General features: G+C 38.4%; 1 protein-coding gene across 2 annotated transcripts; it reads right to left on the minus strand.

The window, feature by feature from the left end:
• Positions 1 to 4,322: 4,322 nt before the first annotated feature.
• On the minus strand, positions 4,323 to 15,549 carry LOC118806467 (transmembrane O-methyltransferase homolog). 2 transcript variants are annotated; one of them, XM_036567899.1, is made up of 4 exons: positions 15,404 to 15,549; positions 10,750 to 11,017; positions 8,789 to 8,985; positions 4,323 to 4,815 (listed from the first exon to the last, which is right to left on the minus strand). In XM_036567899.1, exons 2-4 carry the CDS (start codon positions 11,006 to 11,008, stop codon positions 4,501 to 4,503), a joined length of 771 nt encoding a protein of 256 aa, XP_036423792.1. In that variant the 5' UTR covers positions 11,009 to 11,017; positions 15,404 to 15,549; the 3' UTR covers positions 4,323 to 4,500. The 2 variants fall into 2 exon arrangements, with proteins under 2 accessions (XP_036423792.1, XP_036423791.1); XM_036567898.1 differs by having other exon boundaries at positions 15,267 to 15,549.
• Positions 15,550 to 16,783: the final 1,234 nt, after the last annotated feature.

Below are 16,783 nucleotides of genomic sequence, written 5' to 3' on the forward strand. Positions count from 1 at the left end.
ATAGAAAAACATTTTCAGTAAATCATTAATGTCCTTATATCAATACCATGGATACTAGTTAACCATGTTTTTTTCATTCCTTGCTAAAAAAGGCTCAACCTTGTTGCTTTCTGCCCTGTTACTCTTTAAACACTGTAAAATCTCAGGCTTATTATATACTAAGGCTTATTTATCAGTAACTATAGGGACTTAATGCAAACTGGCTGAGCTATTCTTAGGTTATAGAAGTATGGAAGAAAACCTCAGGCCCAGATTAACAGATGTTAAATAGCACCTCATTCATGGAATTAGCCTTTTGCTGAAAATGAAAATGAAAAAAAAAATGAACCTTTAGCAGCTCAACACATTTCTAGGAAAAAAAAAATGGATTTTTGTAGTCAAACTGCTGCAAAACAGGACCAAAACAAAAAGTTTCTGCATTTATATTTTGTTCAGTATAGTTACAGTCATAGGTTCACTATAAGGTCAAGCACGGATCATCAGATTATCGGCCCCTGGGCACAAATGTTTGGTGGCCCCTACGTGGCTACCTTTTTTAGGTGACATTTAGTGACATCTTTATGATATTACAGCACGTTACACAGCCTATTCAGCATACTAGCCTTCTAACTGCAGTGTTGGGCATGTCACCGCTATTAGTGTATATTTTTTTCCAATCAAGATAAAATAATAGCACAATTATGCACAGATTAATATAAATCCAACAACCAATGCAACATTATGCATCTGCTCTTCACAAGCAACACATTTTCCCAATCAAGATGACATTAATTACACTCAAACAGCTGAAATGTACATAAAGGACAAGAGCAGCAAACTTAAAACCCAAACCGTCAAAAACACTGGCCAAAGAACACAGCAGCTGTGGAAATTATTATTTTTTCCATTTATATCTTACCTTTGGTGACAATTAGCAGATCACAGCCAAGAAGGATGATGCAATTTTTAACTCGGGTGGCTGACATTTTATATTTAGCTTCAGAAATGGGGATCCTTAACTCAAAGTACAGGTCTCAGTTTTACAGATCCCCCAGGCACATGATTGAATCTCCGGAGCTTCAAATTCAAAGTACATTCACATGGCTAAAGTCCTGAAAGCTTGACTGGGGTAATGGCGATAGCGCAGAGGTCACTAATAGGCAGACCACGGTCCGAGTCCAGACCCAGATGCTGTCCTATGCGGACCTGGACCTATAACCAATAAACTATGGAGAATTATTTAATTTCGATGGGGTGGTCCTATTTTAACCAGGATAACTTCTCTAGCCTTTATGGTATGGCTTTAGCGGCCCGGGAAACTCACAGACCAATCGCATGTGTTGTACATATCACACATGACGTGACTCAGCCAATCAGATCTGTGCATTACGATGAGCACTGAGACTCGGGTGAGTGATGCCACACAGGGGAGGGACGAGGTGAGAAACAGCAGTCAGAGAGGAAAGTGAGTCAGAGGGAAGTTATTTCACATGTCGTGCTCTAAAAAGAAAATATTGTTGAAATATGACTGAACTGTACTTTATGTGATTTGACATTCAGTTGTTGACTGTATAAGATGTTGATATACCTACTAGGCTCCTTCAGTAAACAGTATATGGCACTGAATCATGATGCAAGTTAGACATTCTGATGTTCCGGACCTTCGCTTGAGGAAATTTTCTCTAACGGGAGCTTATTGAATATTAATTAAAATAAAATTAATTCATTAATTAAATTAAAAAGTTTAGGAAAGACACCAGAGCATCAGGATTATGTAAAATTCCCACTGTGTATCAAAATAGCTGTTTAGATTTTCTGATAATTGCTATCATGGGCCCTTTAGTGGCGTGGGCCCCTGGGTGGCCAATAAAAGCCACTGGATGATCCGCACACCAGATCGGTGGCAAATGGTCATGCTAACTCTATGAAATATGTTTTTGGTCCTCTGCAGTTTCAATTACTCACAGCTCTCAACAAAAAACAGACGTTTTGACCTCAGTGACCACATTTCTTTTTTGTCAGATAACACTGAGAATTACAGCCTTATCACACTGCAGCGTCAGTGAAGAAGAAGGACCGGACAACACCGCTCGTTTAGGCAAATGCTCTTTTATTTTGAACAGGCGCTTCAACAGAGGCAGCGAAATGCCCAGCCTAGCGCTGCCCCAACACGATACGTGGGAAGGGAGTAATACGGGAGGACGTGACGTACAAGGAGGGTAGAAAAGCACACACACAAAATCCTCCCTCCTCAGACACGACTTACACTAAGCAACATAACTGCACTGATAAAAACAACAACAACAACCATCGTGTTTAACTGGGAGTGTGGCTCATCCCAAGAGCCACTTTGCATGGCCACACCCCCCAGGCTCCCCACACCAGTGCCACAATACTAAACCAGAGAACTTGTAGAAAGGAGAATTATCATTCTGTAATGTCTTCCAGGTTTCTCAAACGCTAGAGGGCGCTCCCGAGCGAGTCCAAAATGAATGGAGCATTTGAGCAAAATCATAGTTTATAAATGCTTAAACATTTTTAATGTAAAAGAATACAATCATTTAACACTGCTGTTATATTTTTAAGGGCTTTTAAACTCGAGTTATAGGAGTTTAAAACGGCGCCTCATGTACGTTCATGACGTTTGTGATTGTGAACAGCCAATGAGCTGCTCCGCTCGCCAACCAATCAGCATTTACTAGTAGTAATGTTAGCGTTCTGCTGCCCAAAACCCGTTTACTGTAGAAAAAAGGAAACAAACAGGTGAGTTTTCTTTGTTTATTTAGTGAAATCCATCCTTCTACTGTCTAAAATTAAAGAAACGTTCTGGGTGAGAGATTAGAAACTATTTTAACTTTTCATTTTTAGCTGTTGAGCTACATTTACTCCCATTCATTGAGGACTCGCTCACGGGCGCCCTCTGCTGTTTATCAGTCCTGATTTTGATGTAACGGAGGGAAATAGGAAGAGGCCAGACTCCTCATAAACCGGCTCTGACTAAACCTGTGACGCAGGGAAATGTGACCTTTTAATGTCCGTTTTTCTACAGTAAATTACGTGACTTTTCTCCAAACAATAACACTGACTTCTACACTATCCACTTTGTGTCAGTGATGAAGAAAAAAATCAATCAATGTTTTTAATGAATCTTACCAGCTTTTAAATTTGGCTTCTCTGAACTCTTAAATTACGTCACTTAATAAATTTATGGCTAAACATGTTGGCATGGCAAGGTAAAAACAAAACCCGAGGACACAGGTAAGTTATGATTTCTTAAAAATAATGTTTTTTATATTAAATCTATACATGTAGTGTTCATGCAGAAACAGCTACACATTTGACACCCACACACACACACATCATATATATATGACTGTGATATTACTAAACCTATTAATAATCATCCCAAATTTCAAAAGCAGGCCATTTCTTTTTGTATCTTGTATATAGGGTCATTCGACAGAAACGTCTACTTTTCTGTCTATCCATGGAGTCACTGGTGTTACTGATCCTCATTGGTGTTACACATAAGAAAGGAACACCAGAGACATTTTTAATGAACAATGCATTTTACTAATTGGCTGCTACAGAGCATCAAATCACATGTTGTCAATCATGCAATATCCACTAAAACATGTAATTGAATCCATTTGTATTCTATTTTTTCACAGTTACCTCAGAATAAAGTCGGTCACACCAGTGACTTCAGCTAAAAGCTTCATATGAAATCATGAGCTAAATGAGAAAATCTCTGATAACTGAAAGACACAGTGGACTCACCATGTGCTTTTCTTCATAGATCCTCAGAAAACAGGTAAAAGGAAGTCAAGTGATGTCATCAGTGTGATTTTTATTTCAAAATAAGAGATTTTTTGTTACGCAGTAACACCAGTGACACGACTGCTGGGGACCACAACTTTCATTATATATTTTATAATATTTATTTGGCTTTTGTTTTCTTTATGTCATTTAAATCATATATTCCATAGTCATGTATAGATTATTATAGTTAAAATTGCAGAAAAATGTGTTTTTTTTTTTCTTCAAAATATGGCCTCACCCTTTACACATGACTGTGGGGATGAGCTCTTCTGTGGTGTCTGGAATTCTAGATAATTGATTTAAAACCCAATATTGCTAAATTGAGGCTCAACAAGGTGTAACTGTTAAAATAACTTATTGTTTTATTTAAAAATATAAATAAATTGTAACCCTCACATGTTTTTAAGTGTAATATATCTGTAAATGTTAGGGACACAAAATGGACGTTTCTGTAGAATGACCCATCTACAAAACATTAACTTTGAAGGAGAAGGAAAAACATCCTTTAGTCATTCATTCTGGACCATTTCTGTTGGTTCCATTCGTGATGAAATGTTTACACAGTTTAAATGGCATCTGACATTTTCAAAGGCTATAAAAAAACAACATAAAAATGGAGTTACAAGATTTTGATGAGCGGTGATATAAATTTTCCCAGTATATTCCAAATCTAAAACCTTGACATCACTACCCATAGTGCTATCTCTCCTCTCTCTGGAAATATGTGGATATGTTATAGTGGATCTCCACCATGTCTTTAATTTGCTGGCCTACACTGTAGTGCTGAGGCCTGGCAGCGACGTACTCCAGCAAGGCCTGAGCTCCAGGTTGCAGTGTCCCATTGAGGAGGAGGACGCAGCGGGGGGACATAAGCTGTCCTCTCTGCAGGGCCAGGAGGTCTGGAAGGTACTGTTCAGGGTCGTGGTCCATGACAACCAAGTCTAAACAGCTCTCGCCAAGGTGAGACGCCAAGTTTGAGATCGCTGCAGCTGAGGAGCAGGTCAGTACCTGGAACTGAAACATGAGTCGCTTGTTAACAGCAATGTACATTCAAGTTTTACTACAAGTACTTCAAGTACCAGTGTCCATAAATATTTGGATGTTGACAAAGTTTTTATTTTAGCTGTCCACCACAGCATATTGGAGTCGAAATTAAATAATGACAATGCGCTCCAAGTCCAGACTTTTAGCTTTCATTTGAGAGTATTTATATCCATATTCAGGTGAACAGAAATTACAACCATGTTAACACAGGTTAACATAGTCCCCCCATTTTTATGTGCTGAAAATTTGTTGATTTGGCAAACTAACTTAATCATATATTAAATTGCCATTTTTACCCCCCCCTTATATGTATATATATATATATATATATATATATATATATATATATATATATTATTTTACTATTTTTATCATTATTATATTTTATATGTGTATGTATGTATGTATATGTATGTGTATGTATTTATATATGTGTGTATATATATATATATATATATATATAGAGAGAGAGAGAGAGAGAGAGATAGATAGATAGATAGATAGATAGATGGATAGATAGATATGTATATTTATTTATTTTTATTTATTTATTCAATTATTCATTTATTTTCTCCCTTTTTTCTTTATAATGATTATGGATCTGGATGGTATTATCTAAATACGCTTACCATAAGAAAAGCAAAGACTAGAAAAAGAGGTTGGTGTGTATGTATGTAATTATGTATTTATGCGTATATAGGTTTATAAAAGTATACAAACATTGAAAGCAAAGCGCCTGAATAGGCCCTTAATGGAATTGTCCTTAGATAACCATAATTGTGGTGCTAATTGATAATTGTAATTTGGTATTTTCTTCTATGTTCTTTTCAAAAGACTTTCCCCAATAAAAAGAAAATTCAAAAAAATAAAAAAACAAAAATAAATAAATAAATAAATTGCCATTTTTAATACTCGGTAGCAAATCCTTTGCAGTCAACGACTACCACAAGTCTGGAATCCATAGATATTACAGATGCTAGTTTTCTTCCCTAGTGACGCTCTGCCAGGCCTTTTTTGGGCCTTTTACCTTCAGTTTCGCCTTCAGTATGCCAAATGCCAGTGGTGGACAGTAATGAAGTAAATGTAATTGGTTGCTGTACTTAAGTAGTTTTTTCGTGTATCTGTACTTTACTTAAGTATTTCCATTTTGGGCGACTTTTTACTTTCAAAGTCGAATATCTCACTTTTTACTCCACTACATTATGAGAAATCTGTCGTTCCTTTTGGTTTATGTGTGAATAAAAACGTAACACCAATCAGGGCACAGCGCACACTTAGCTCTGAGCTTGTTTTGACCTGTTGGTCATACCGACCCAGTGCAAGCATACTGTTCTGCCTCTAGGCTTTCGAGTGTTTCAAGGTACAGTAGCACCACCCTTTGGTAGAGGCAGGTGTTGCACCCTGGCAGACAGGAAACAGGAAACCAGAGACCCATGTTAGTTCTTGTTGTGGATCTCAGCAGCTTTACATGCCTGTTGTACAATCTGTCGTAATCAAGGGATTTAGCCCATTGTGAGCATTGCCTGTAAGTCATTTCTTACTGTTTACAAGTTTATCTTGCAATATCCAAGAGTATTTATGATTGATGAGACTGCCTTTGCTTGTATTAGCTTAATGAAGCTGGCTGTAGGTTAGGCTGTTAGGCTAGCATAATGTACATGCGTTAGCACTCTATCTTTTATATAGTCATGCTTAGCTAACATGTTCAAACCTCCATCATTTGTATGTTAGTAATTCAAAATATGTTTTATCATTTTCAGTTTACTCCTTTGTTGTACCAACATGCTCTTCAAGAGTCTACACTAAAATTGGAGCTAGAATGCTAAATCCTGACTCTCGTGTTGTTATTCTGGGAGTTTGGCTGGCTGTCTAATTTTGGTTAAGCCAAACCATTAGGAGGACAGTATACATACAGTTCAACATCAGTGCAGCAGTGTAAGATTTTGGGAGAGTCTATTCAACATAAATGATGAACTAACCTAACTTTGTGTAAATAGACCACAATATAGAAATATGTACACATATGCAGTTGTGACTGACGTGTCTTTATTCTGAATTTATACAAACACTATTTCATTTAATAGTAAATTAGTTTTGGCTAGTTTATGTTTATGAACCCTAAACCCTAAAGACCTACAGATGCAGTTTAGTAAAGGAAACTCATTTGTGAACCTGAGTTTAAAGCTAGTTTTTATTAAACTTAAACTTGTTTAAATTTAATAAAAACTACATTTAATGACATTCTATTAAAAGATTGGTTTACCAAGAGTAACACTGGAGTATTTTCACCTAAAATGAGTTAATGAAGCGAGTCTTGTTACAAAAATGATAATAGGACATTAGAGCCATAATTAATCTTTCAGTACTTTTCATACTTAAGTACATTTGAAGGCAAATACTTTTGTACTTTTACTCAAGTGGAGGTCTAAATGGAGGAACTTCTGCTTTTACTGGAGTAATATTTTACCTTGGGTATCTCTGCTTTAACTCAAGTACATGATTTATGTGCTTCGTCCACCACTGCCAAATGCATGCTCGATTGGATAGAGGTCAGGTGACTGATTTGGCCATTGCAGAACAGTCCGCTTCTCTGCCTTGGGTTGCTTTACAGTATGCTTGATACTGTCCATCTGCACTGTGAAGTGCTGTCCAACATGTTCGACGCATTTGCCTGAATCTGAGAAGGTAATATAGCCCTATGCACTTTCACTGTCACTTTATCAATAATTACAAGGAAACCAGTTAGGCAGTCAGTTATACATGCCCATGCCATAACACTACCTCCACCATGCTTGACAGATGAGTATGCTTTGGGTCATGAGCAGTCCTTTCCCTCTCCACGCTCTACACTTCCCATCACTCTGATACAGAACTGTACATGTTGTTTTTCTTCAGCAGGGAAAGAATTCTTGGGCCATTCATCACAGTTGTTTTCCATGGTCTTCCAGGACTTCTGGTGTGTCAGAGCTCACCAGCGCATTTTTTTTATTTTTAAGAATGTACCAAATAGTTCATTTGGCCACACTTAATGTTTTTGCAATCTCTCTGATGGGTCTGTTTTGACTCCTTCAGGCTAATGATGGCTTGCTTCACTAAAACTGACAGCTCTTCGAACTTCATATTGAGAGTTAACAGTAACAGATTCCAAATAGCACTCTTGAAATCAACTCTAGATTGTTATCTGCTTACTTGTAAGTGAAATAAAGAGGCAATAACACACACGTGGCCTTGAAACAGCTGAGCAGCCAATTGCCCAATTACTTCTAAGCCCCTAAAAATGGGGGTGCTATGTATCAAAATGGTTGTAATTCGTACTGTTTACTCAGTTTAGATGTAAATCCCCTCAGATTAAAGCTGAAAGGCTGCACTTTGAGCTCATATCCATTATTGATTGTGTCAAGTAGGTGAAAAACATTGATACTGGGACATGATTCAAATATTGTGATTTATACACTCGCTGTGCACTTTCTTACACATATTTACCTTGTACTTCCATTTATTGCCAACTTTATGAGCTCCATAAACACCCTGTTCATATAAAGTTTGTCATCCACCCTCCACTCCTTTCATTATCGGTCAGTTTCTTTTACATCAACAGCAAAGTGGATTTACAAGGTAAGGGTTTCTAATGTAGTGGTGAGTAAATGCGAATACAAATATTTATATGATGAGTCTGTATTACTGCTGAACTAGATGGTAACACTACTATAGAATTTACAGCAATATTGTCCAAAATGATAACACAAATAACAATAAATATAGCTATCTGTCACCATTCAGGTCTGATTTAGATACCTCTAGGCTTGTTATTCAAACTACAGAATTATGGCAACTACTATGAAACTAATATGTAGGTTGGTGATGAGGAATTGAAGGGTGGGCTCACATATGGGCCCCTAGAGTTCAAGAGGTCAAAGTGAAAGCTTTTGAACGTTCCACAAACCTGTGGACTTTTGAAACCGGCGACCAGTATGATCTCCTCTCCCTTCTCAGCAGTGAGGGGGTCCAGCTCTACAGTCAGCAGCCTGCCGGATGTGGGCAGCTGGCGCAGTATTCTGACGGAGGTGTAGCCGCAGTGCATGCCCAACTCCAAAACCCTGAGAGGAGCCTCACGCCTCACCACCTCCTCCACAAACTCACCTGCAGAAGGACCACATGACTTTTTCTGCTATGAAATGCCTCTTATTACATCTTTTTAATTTTCACCCATTGCAACAAGCCTGTAAATTCATTTTACTCATAAAACATTCAAGGGGGCAGAAGCAGGCTGTACTGAAATGTCACAGCTTCCTGACATAAGCAAACATATTTAAATCTTACGTTTCAGTTGAAGCTTATATTTAATATTATATAACAGTTAGTTAGAGAACGTCTATTTCGCCATAACAGCACGTTTTTTTTCACAAACACTGTATCAGACGCCGTTGCAAAGCGACAACGAAGATGAGACTACACTAAATTCCCAAACTGTCATCACCACTGAGCAGCTGTGACAGAAGAACAGCTAAACAACCTGGAATCAGCCAGAAATAAACCCAACACCATTCGCCAAACTAAATGGGCTGTAAGATGCTTTACAGACTGGCTGGAACAAAACAACTCTAATATTGATCTGGCAAAAACTGACAAAACTGAGCTAAACTTGATATTGCGGCAGTTTTATGGCTCAGTCTGATTTGGTCAGACTCTGAAGATCAGACCACACATTTGGCAAATGGTACTGGGTTCAATCAGGCTGATTCCAGGTTGTTTAGCTGTTCTTCTGTCATGTGTTATCGCGAATGTGCTGTCGAATCACAGCAGTTTCTGTATTTACTGTTGTTTTTGTGCTGCATGTGAAGGATTGAGGGTGACCCAATGACTTGAAGGATACATCATTTCTCATTAACTAAGTCTGCATTTTTTAGCCACATTTCAAAGGTCCTACCAAGTGTGACAGTCTTCAACTATGTCATCGAAGGCGGCTCCAATCAGAAGGATTGCACAGCAAGTGCCATGTAATTCACCCTTCAAACCTGAAGGTTGGCGCGCAGACTGCTGGTCACCATAGCAACGACAACAATCTTGCCTAGCTAGTAGCTCACGAAAAGGCGAAAGGTGAAAGATTTAAGACGAACATCGATAATTTGGAGATGAATTGACTTATTTGCATTTATAATCACTCCAGCTGGTTTCCTGATACGTTTAATCTGCAACGAGAAACTGTCAAATACTAAAAAGTCCCGATGCTGAAATCAGCTTCTCGCTCACCAGCTTCTTGTTCAAATTTTCCAGTTTCACTTTAAGTGGTGCAACAGTTAGTTACATAGTCAGCTACGCTCTGGCACCTCAGGCACTATTTAAGGTGGAATGGGATAATTTGAACAAGAAGCTGGCGAATGAAAAGCTGACTTCAGCTTCGTAGAAAGTAATTTTACAAGAAACTATTTTACTTTTGAGGAAAAGTTTGCTGCCGGAGATTAGCATAGCATAGCAAAGTAAGTCTGTGTTTGCGTTCATATTATATATTTTTAGCCTATACTAAGACATTAGCACATACTGAGACACATTTACAGCCAAGAGGGTGATGCTACTTCAGTAATAATAATAATAATAATTATTATTATTATTATTATTATTATTACTTCAGTAAAATGGACATGAAACGTTTTGGCTCCCAAGATGGTTGGATTTTTGTTGAAACTTGACAAAATGGCTCGTCTTAACATTTGGGTTTTCGACCCCTGGCCTCGGCCCACTGAACCCAATCATCATGCCACCCCTGGGACATTATGGCCAGGTGCAGATATGCAAAGTGGCCATTATAATAGTGGATTATGAAGAATATGGTGTTGAAATGTGAAGTTAGGGAGGAGACATACAGATACAAACACACACACACGCAGCAGTCACTGCATCTTTAACCTTTTTCGGGCCCGATGCTGAATGAGGCGTGCGTCTTGGCATACAGGTCGAACGTGTCCAGCACGCTGGCAGCCTGACCGTGGGTACACTCTGAGAAGACGTAGGCATGTGTGCTGCTCACACACACCCTCCCGCGAAAGAACCTCAGCACCCTGGCGCACACACGGTGACAAAGAGCCAGCAGCCGTGAGTGGCAAAGTGTGGTAGCCATGACGACAATGGGGAGCAGAGGGAGTGAGATCAGCAGCAGCGACACCATTTTTTAGACCTGATAGGAAAGAAATATCAGCAAAGCAGATCGTCAGAACTTTTTCTTCTACATTTTTTACAATTATGTTCAAGATCTACAGCTAAACTGCTGTGGAAGAACTACAACATATGTCCAAAAGTTTGTAGATTCATCAATGTTTCTTCTGAAATCAGGAGAGTTTGTCTCCCCTTTGCTGTAATAACAGCCTCTACTCGTCTGAGAAGGCTTTACACTAGATGTAGGAACATTACTGTGAGGATTCAATAGCATTCAACCACAACAGCATCAGTAGGCTCAGGTACTGATGTTGGATGGTCAGTTCTGGATCACTCCAACTCATTCCAAGGATACGGAAGGAGCTCTATCACTCCAGAGAACGCAGTTCCACTGCTCCACTGCTCCACAGCCTAATGCTGGGGGGCTTTATACCCCTCTAGCTGATGCTTGGCATTATGCATGGTGGCCTTAGGCTCATGTGTGGACGCCATGTGCTCAACATGCCTGTATCAGCAATAGGTACACCTTAAATTAGAATATCACCCATTAGAAGAGCTGTCTGGATACTTTAGACATACTTTACAGATGTGATGGATGCAATACTTTAGGGGCCCATATACTACATTTTACTTGTACTTGTATTTTTTCCCTGAGGTCCACCTATGACATTGTCCACCATGGTAATTTTCCAGCCTCTCTTTATCCCTTACAATTAAACAGACTCCTTTTGTTACTGTGCCTTTAAGAGTGATATATCGCTGTAGTCGGAAGAAAACCTTGTCTCCAAAATGGCAACTTTACAGGAAAAGGTAAAAACCTACTTTACTTTTAATGTAAGTCAATGGAACCAGACTTTTTTCCAAGCCATTTTGGGCCGTTTCTTTTAGTCCATTCATCATGAAGTTTACACACAATGTAAAGAGCAACAGGCGTTTTCAGATTGTGTCAAAAACTGAAAAACGACAAAAATGGAGAAACAAGGTTTTCTTCTATATGTAAACAAGCTCTGTTCTGATTGGCTGCCTTGTACTGTGTCTCATTCAAACAGCAGTTCAGGCTGAAGCTCTCTTTATAACTTTGTTATGAATGGGCGGGGCTAAACTGTTGTAGGCTGAATAGGTAAATATGTGTAAACGTGTTGGTTTTAGTGACCTCACAAAAATCAATTAAATCAAAACAGGCTGTTTTTGCAAGTTAGTTTCCAGAAATGAACTGTGTGGACTGAGGAATGAATGCTTGGAAACTTCAACAGTGTTTACATTTTACATCAAACTCTTTCATTTCAAGAAAGCTGAAAAAATCCATGATAAGGGACCTTTAACATCGTAAATCAAGTGACGCTATGGTGTAGTCAAATTCTGCTTGTCACAGTGAGAAGACAGTGAGACGAGTTGAGCAAATTTTTAGAAAAAAAATCACAAGTTAAAGTCAAAACAGTTTCAGGTTTCAGCCACATTAGGCTTAATATCACCTCAAGATCTGATTGCTTCCTTCCATTTACAGTACATTTTGATGATTTCTTTGCCAAACCAACTCTTAACTAGAATGTGTATTAGTTCAGGACATGTAAGAAGAAGAAAGAGCAAAAAAATCACCAAACTGTACAGTAAAGAACTCCTCCAAGACAACAGATGAGATGACGTCAGAGACAAACACAAAAGAAACTGACTCAAACCCTCTAAAGCACCCAGTGAACGTTTTCTGACAAAGGTTTAAAAATGACATCAACCTCGGCTGCAGTTTCTGTAATGAGCATTCTTAAACCCTGTTCCATTTATTTTGGTGCTGTTCATATGCAATAAAATTCTGGCAATGTTCTCTAAGATAAGTTACTGACATTATTTTAGCTGATTTCTCTTCACTTTTTAAAAAGTATTGTTTGGATTCAATATTTTTAGCAATCAAGACAAGAATCAGTTCTATTAATTTATTCATTTTTCTTGCTAAATACTATATTTACAAATTCAGATTCAGTAACGAGGCGTTTTTCTCTCAGTCTACATCTTGGAAATAAAAGACTATTTTATGGGAATTGAAAATTCGAGCAAAAAGGCTGTAAAAACTACTTCTATCTGCAGTAGTCTATACACAGTGTTTCATTTGATGCATATATCGCTGTTATCGGAAGAAAACCTCATATTTCCATTTTTGACGTTTTTCAGTTTTTGACACTTTAAATACCTTGAAATACATTAAGTACTTGTTGCCCTTTAGATTGTATGTAGGACTATATAAATAGATTATATGTAAATTTCATGATGAATGGACTAAAACAAGGGTGTCAAACTCAAAAACTAAAGGGGCCATATTAAGAAATCTCAACAAATCCGTGGACCAGAGAAAAAAAATGTTTTTATTTCATATTTAATTAATGTTGTGCTACAACCCCAAATAGCCATTGTTTAATCAAAATACGCAAAAATTTTAAACAGTAAAATATAGGCACTTGTAACAGACCTTGAAATATTACATGGGTACTATAAAATTCAAAATTTAAATGTCTCCAGGTGTTCAGTCTTTTAAACCTACCTATCTGCTTCATTTAGACACCTGGCATCCTTTCAGTGCTGCAAGTTCTTTAATACTTGGGCTCAGTTTCTGAGCGGCTGAGCTAACATTGGGTGTTAATACTGGTTGAACTGCAGCTGAAATGCAGTTAGTGTGATACGACTGGTGTGTAATTTCTTTGAACTGTATAGAATTGAGGTGTAACCGCTGTCTCATAGATTGTTGTTGGGGTAGGAGAGTCGTAGCGCATTACGTTGCAGTGCATGCTGGGGACTGTAGTGCAGCGCATTGTGAAATGGGCTAATATTAATAGAAAATTAAAATATTTTTGCGGGCCGGATAGGATTGCGTGGCGGGCCTTGTGTTTGTTTCTTCCTTGTCCTTATATTTCTTCCCTCCAGGCCATCAGGCTGCTGAACAGCCAGTAGTGCTGGTGTATCAGTCTATGAGCCTGTAACTGCACCTCTGAGTCATCATCATTATGATCTCCATGGACAATCCACACCTCATCCACACCGCAAACAGTGGATCATTCTCAGCACTGCAGTAACACTAACGTGGTGGTGGTGTGTTAATGTGAGTTGTGCTGGTACGAGTGGATCAGACACAGCAGTGCTGCAGGAGTTTTTAAACACTGTGTCCACTCACTGTCCACTCTATTAGACGCACCTGCGTTGTTGGCCCACCCTGTAGATGTAAAGTCAGAGATGATAGCTCATCTGCTGCTGCACAGTCTGAGCTAATCATCCTCTAGTCCTTCATCAGTGGTCACAGGACGCTGCCCACAGGACGCCGTTGGCTGGATATTTTTGGTTGGTGGACTATTCTTAGTCCAGCAGTGACACTGAGGTGTTTAAAAACACCAGCAGCTCTGCTGTGTCTGATCCACTCAGACCAGCACAACACACACTAACACACCACCACCATGTCAGTGTTACTGCAGTGCTGAGAATGATCCACCACCCAAATAGTACCTGCTCTGTGAGGGTCCATGGGGGTCCTGACCACTGAAGAACAGGGTGAAAAGGGGCTAACAAAGTATGCAGAGAAACAGATGGACTACAGTCTGTAACTGTAGAACTACACAGTGCACCTATATAGTAAGTGGACAATAAGCATAAAAATAAGGATATGCCTGATCGGTGTACAGATGGTCATTTTGCACATCTTCTATTCATATCTTGCATAATCTGGAATATGTGCATATCGATATTCTATCCTGTGTAACCCGCATCTCATTCATCTACCTCGGACTCACAAACTGCAACTTATATTATTGTGCAAAACTGTACATGGGAAATAGTGCAATCGTGGTGTACATTAATGTGTATATTATAGAGTTCATTTTTTTTTTTTTCAGTTCAGGGGGCTACTCACCTAAGATTCACCTTCGCACCTGTGTAAATGTGATGTGATAATAAATGTGATTTGATTTGATCCTTATACTTCTCTGTACTGATGTGACTACTGAAGAAACAAACAAACAAACAAACAAAAAACAAAAATAATAACTATTGCTTTAGCTGGATTAACTCATAGATATTATATGGGATTACTCGCTATACACGTTATAGTATGGCGCCATCTGTCGGTCATAAAATGACTATTCCCAGTCCGTATAAATAAGCTTTTTATCACTCTACCTGCTGTGGGTCCATCGACAGCCCTTGTTTCTCTCTTTTTTACTGTTTTTTATTATTTTTGGTTCTTTTTCTTCGATAAAACCAAACTAATTTAGGCGAGAGCTGAAATCAGAACTTACCGTAAAACACCGTAGAGGAGGAGAATCAGAGTCAGAGTCAGTCAGTCAGTCAGAGGAGCACAGCGGAGAGTGAGAGAGAGAGACAGCGGGCTGTGTTCGCCTTCAGCTAAAGACAAAGGAGCAGCTGTCACACACACCTGTCAGCGAGCTGTCCACTTCACCTGTTTTTGACGACATGACGTGGCTTTATCTGCTGTTATTCACCTTACTAGGCTAAAACGGGTCACGTAGAAACGGGCCGACTCTGTCTAGACAGCAGAAGAAGCTAGCGAAACCAGTTTGAACTGCGGAAATGCTAAAGTGCAAGTGTACCGTTCCCATAGCAACCTTAAAGGGGAATTCCACCCATTTTCCAAAGTTTCTGTGTAATTCAGTCATCGAGGTGTAAACAAAGTCATTCAGAGTAGTTTGATATGAAATGATTCACTGTAGAGAAACTTGCCAACTTACATTTTTGTACACTGGTGTTGATAGGAACCAGGGGTCAGTGGTGGACAGTAACTAAGTGAATGTAACTGGTTTCTGTACTTAAGTAGTTTTTTCTTGTATTTTTACTTTACTGAAGTATTACCACTTTTTACTTTCACTCCACTACATTTCAAAGTCGAATATCTCACTTTTTACTCCACTACATTATGAGAAATCTGTCGTTCCTTTTGGTTTATGTGTAAATAAAAACGTAACATGTCAAAACAAAAGAAGCGCAAAGGAAGAAGACCAATCAGGGAACAGAGTGCACTTAGTTTGAGCCTGTTTTGACCTGTTGGTCATACCGACCCAGTGCAATTTTGGGAGAGTCTATTCCTACATAAATGATGAACTAACCTAACTTTGTGTAAATAGAACACGATATAGAAATATGTACACATATGCAGTTGTGACTGACGTGTCTTTTTTCTGAATTTATACAAACACGTTTCATTTTATAGTAAATTTGTTTTTGGCTAGTTTATGTTTATGAACAGAGACCTACAGATGCAGTTTAGTAAAGGAAACTCATTTGTGAACCTGAGTTTAAAGTTTTTATTAAACTTTAAAACTAAAGTTTTAAACTTGTAACTAAGTTGCAAACAAATCTGAAACTGAAACTTTGCTTGTTTGTAAAAAGTTATTTCAGAGCCACTCAGTTCTACCTGATGGAAACTGTTTGCCTTCAGTGTTTCGTTCTTATGATAATTTTAATAGACATCAGCGTCACAAATTAATGACTCTATTAAAAGACTGGTTTACCAAGAGAGACACTGGAGCATTTTCACCTAAAATGAGTTAATGAAGCGAGTCTTGTTACAAAAATGATAACAGGACATTAAAGTCATAATTACTCTTTTAGTACTTTCACTTTTGATACTTAAGTACATTTGATGATGAATACTTTTGTACTTTTACTCAAGTGGAGGTCTAAAGGGAGGAACTTCTACTTTTACTGGAGTAATATTTTACCTTGGGTGTCTCTACTTTCACTCAAATACATGATTTGTGTACTTCGTCCACCACTGCCAGGGGTCATGATGTTCACA

Source organism: Colossoma macropomum, unplaced genomic scaffold, assembly GCF_904425465.1.
Source record: "Colossoma macropomum unplaced genomic scaffold, Colossoma_macropomum, whole genome shotgun sequence".
In the NCBI taxonomy this organism is placed as follows: Eukaryota; Metazoa; Chordata; class Actinopteri; order Characiformes; family Serrasalmidae; genus Colossoma; species Colossoma macropomum.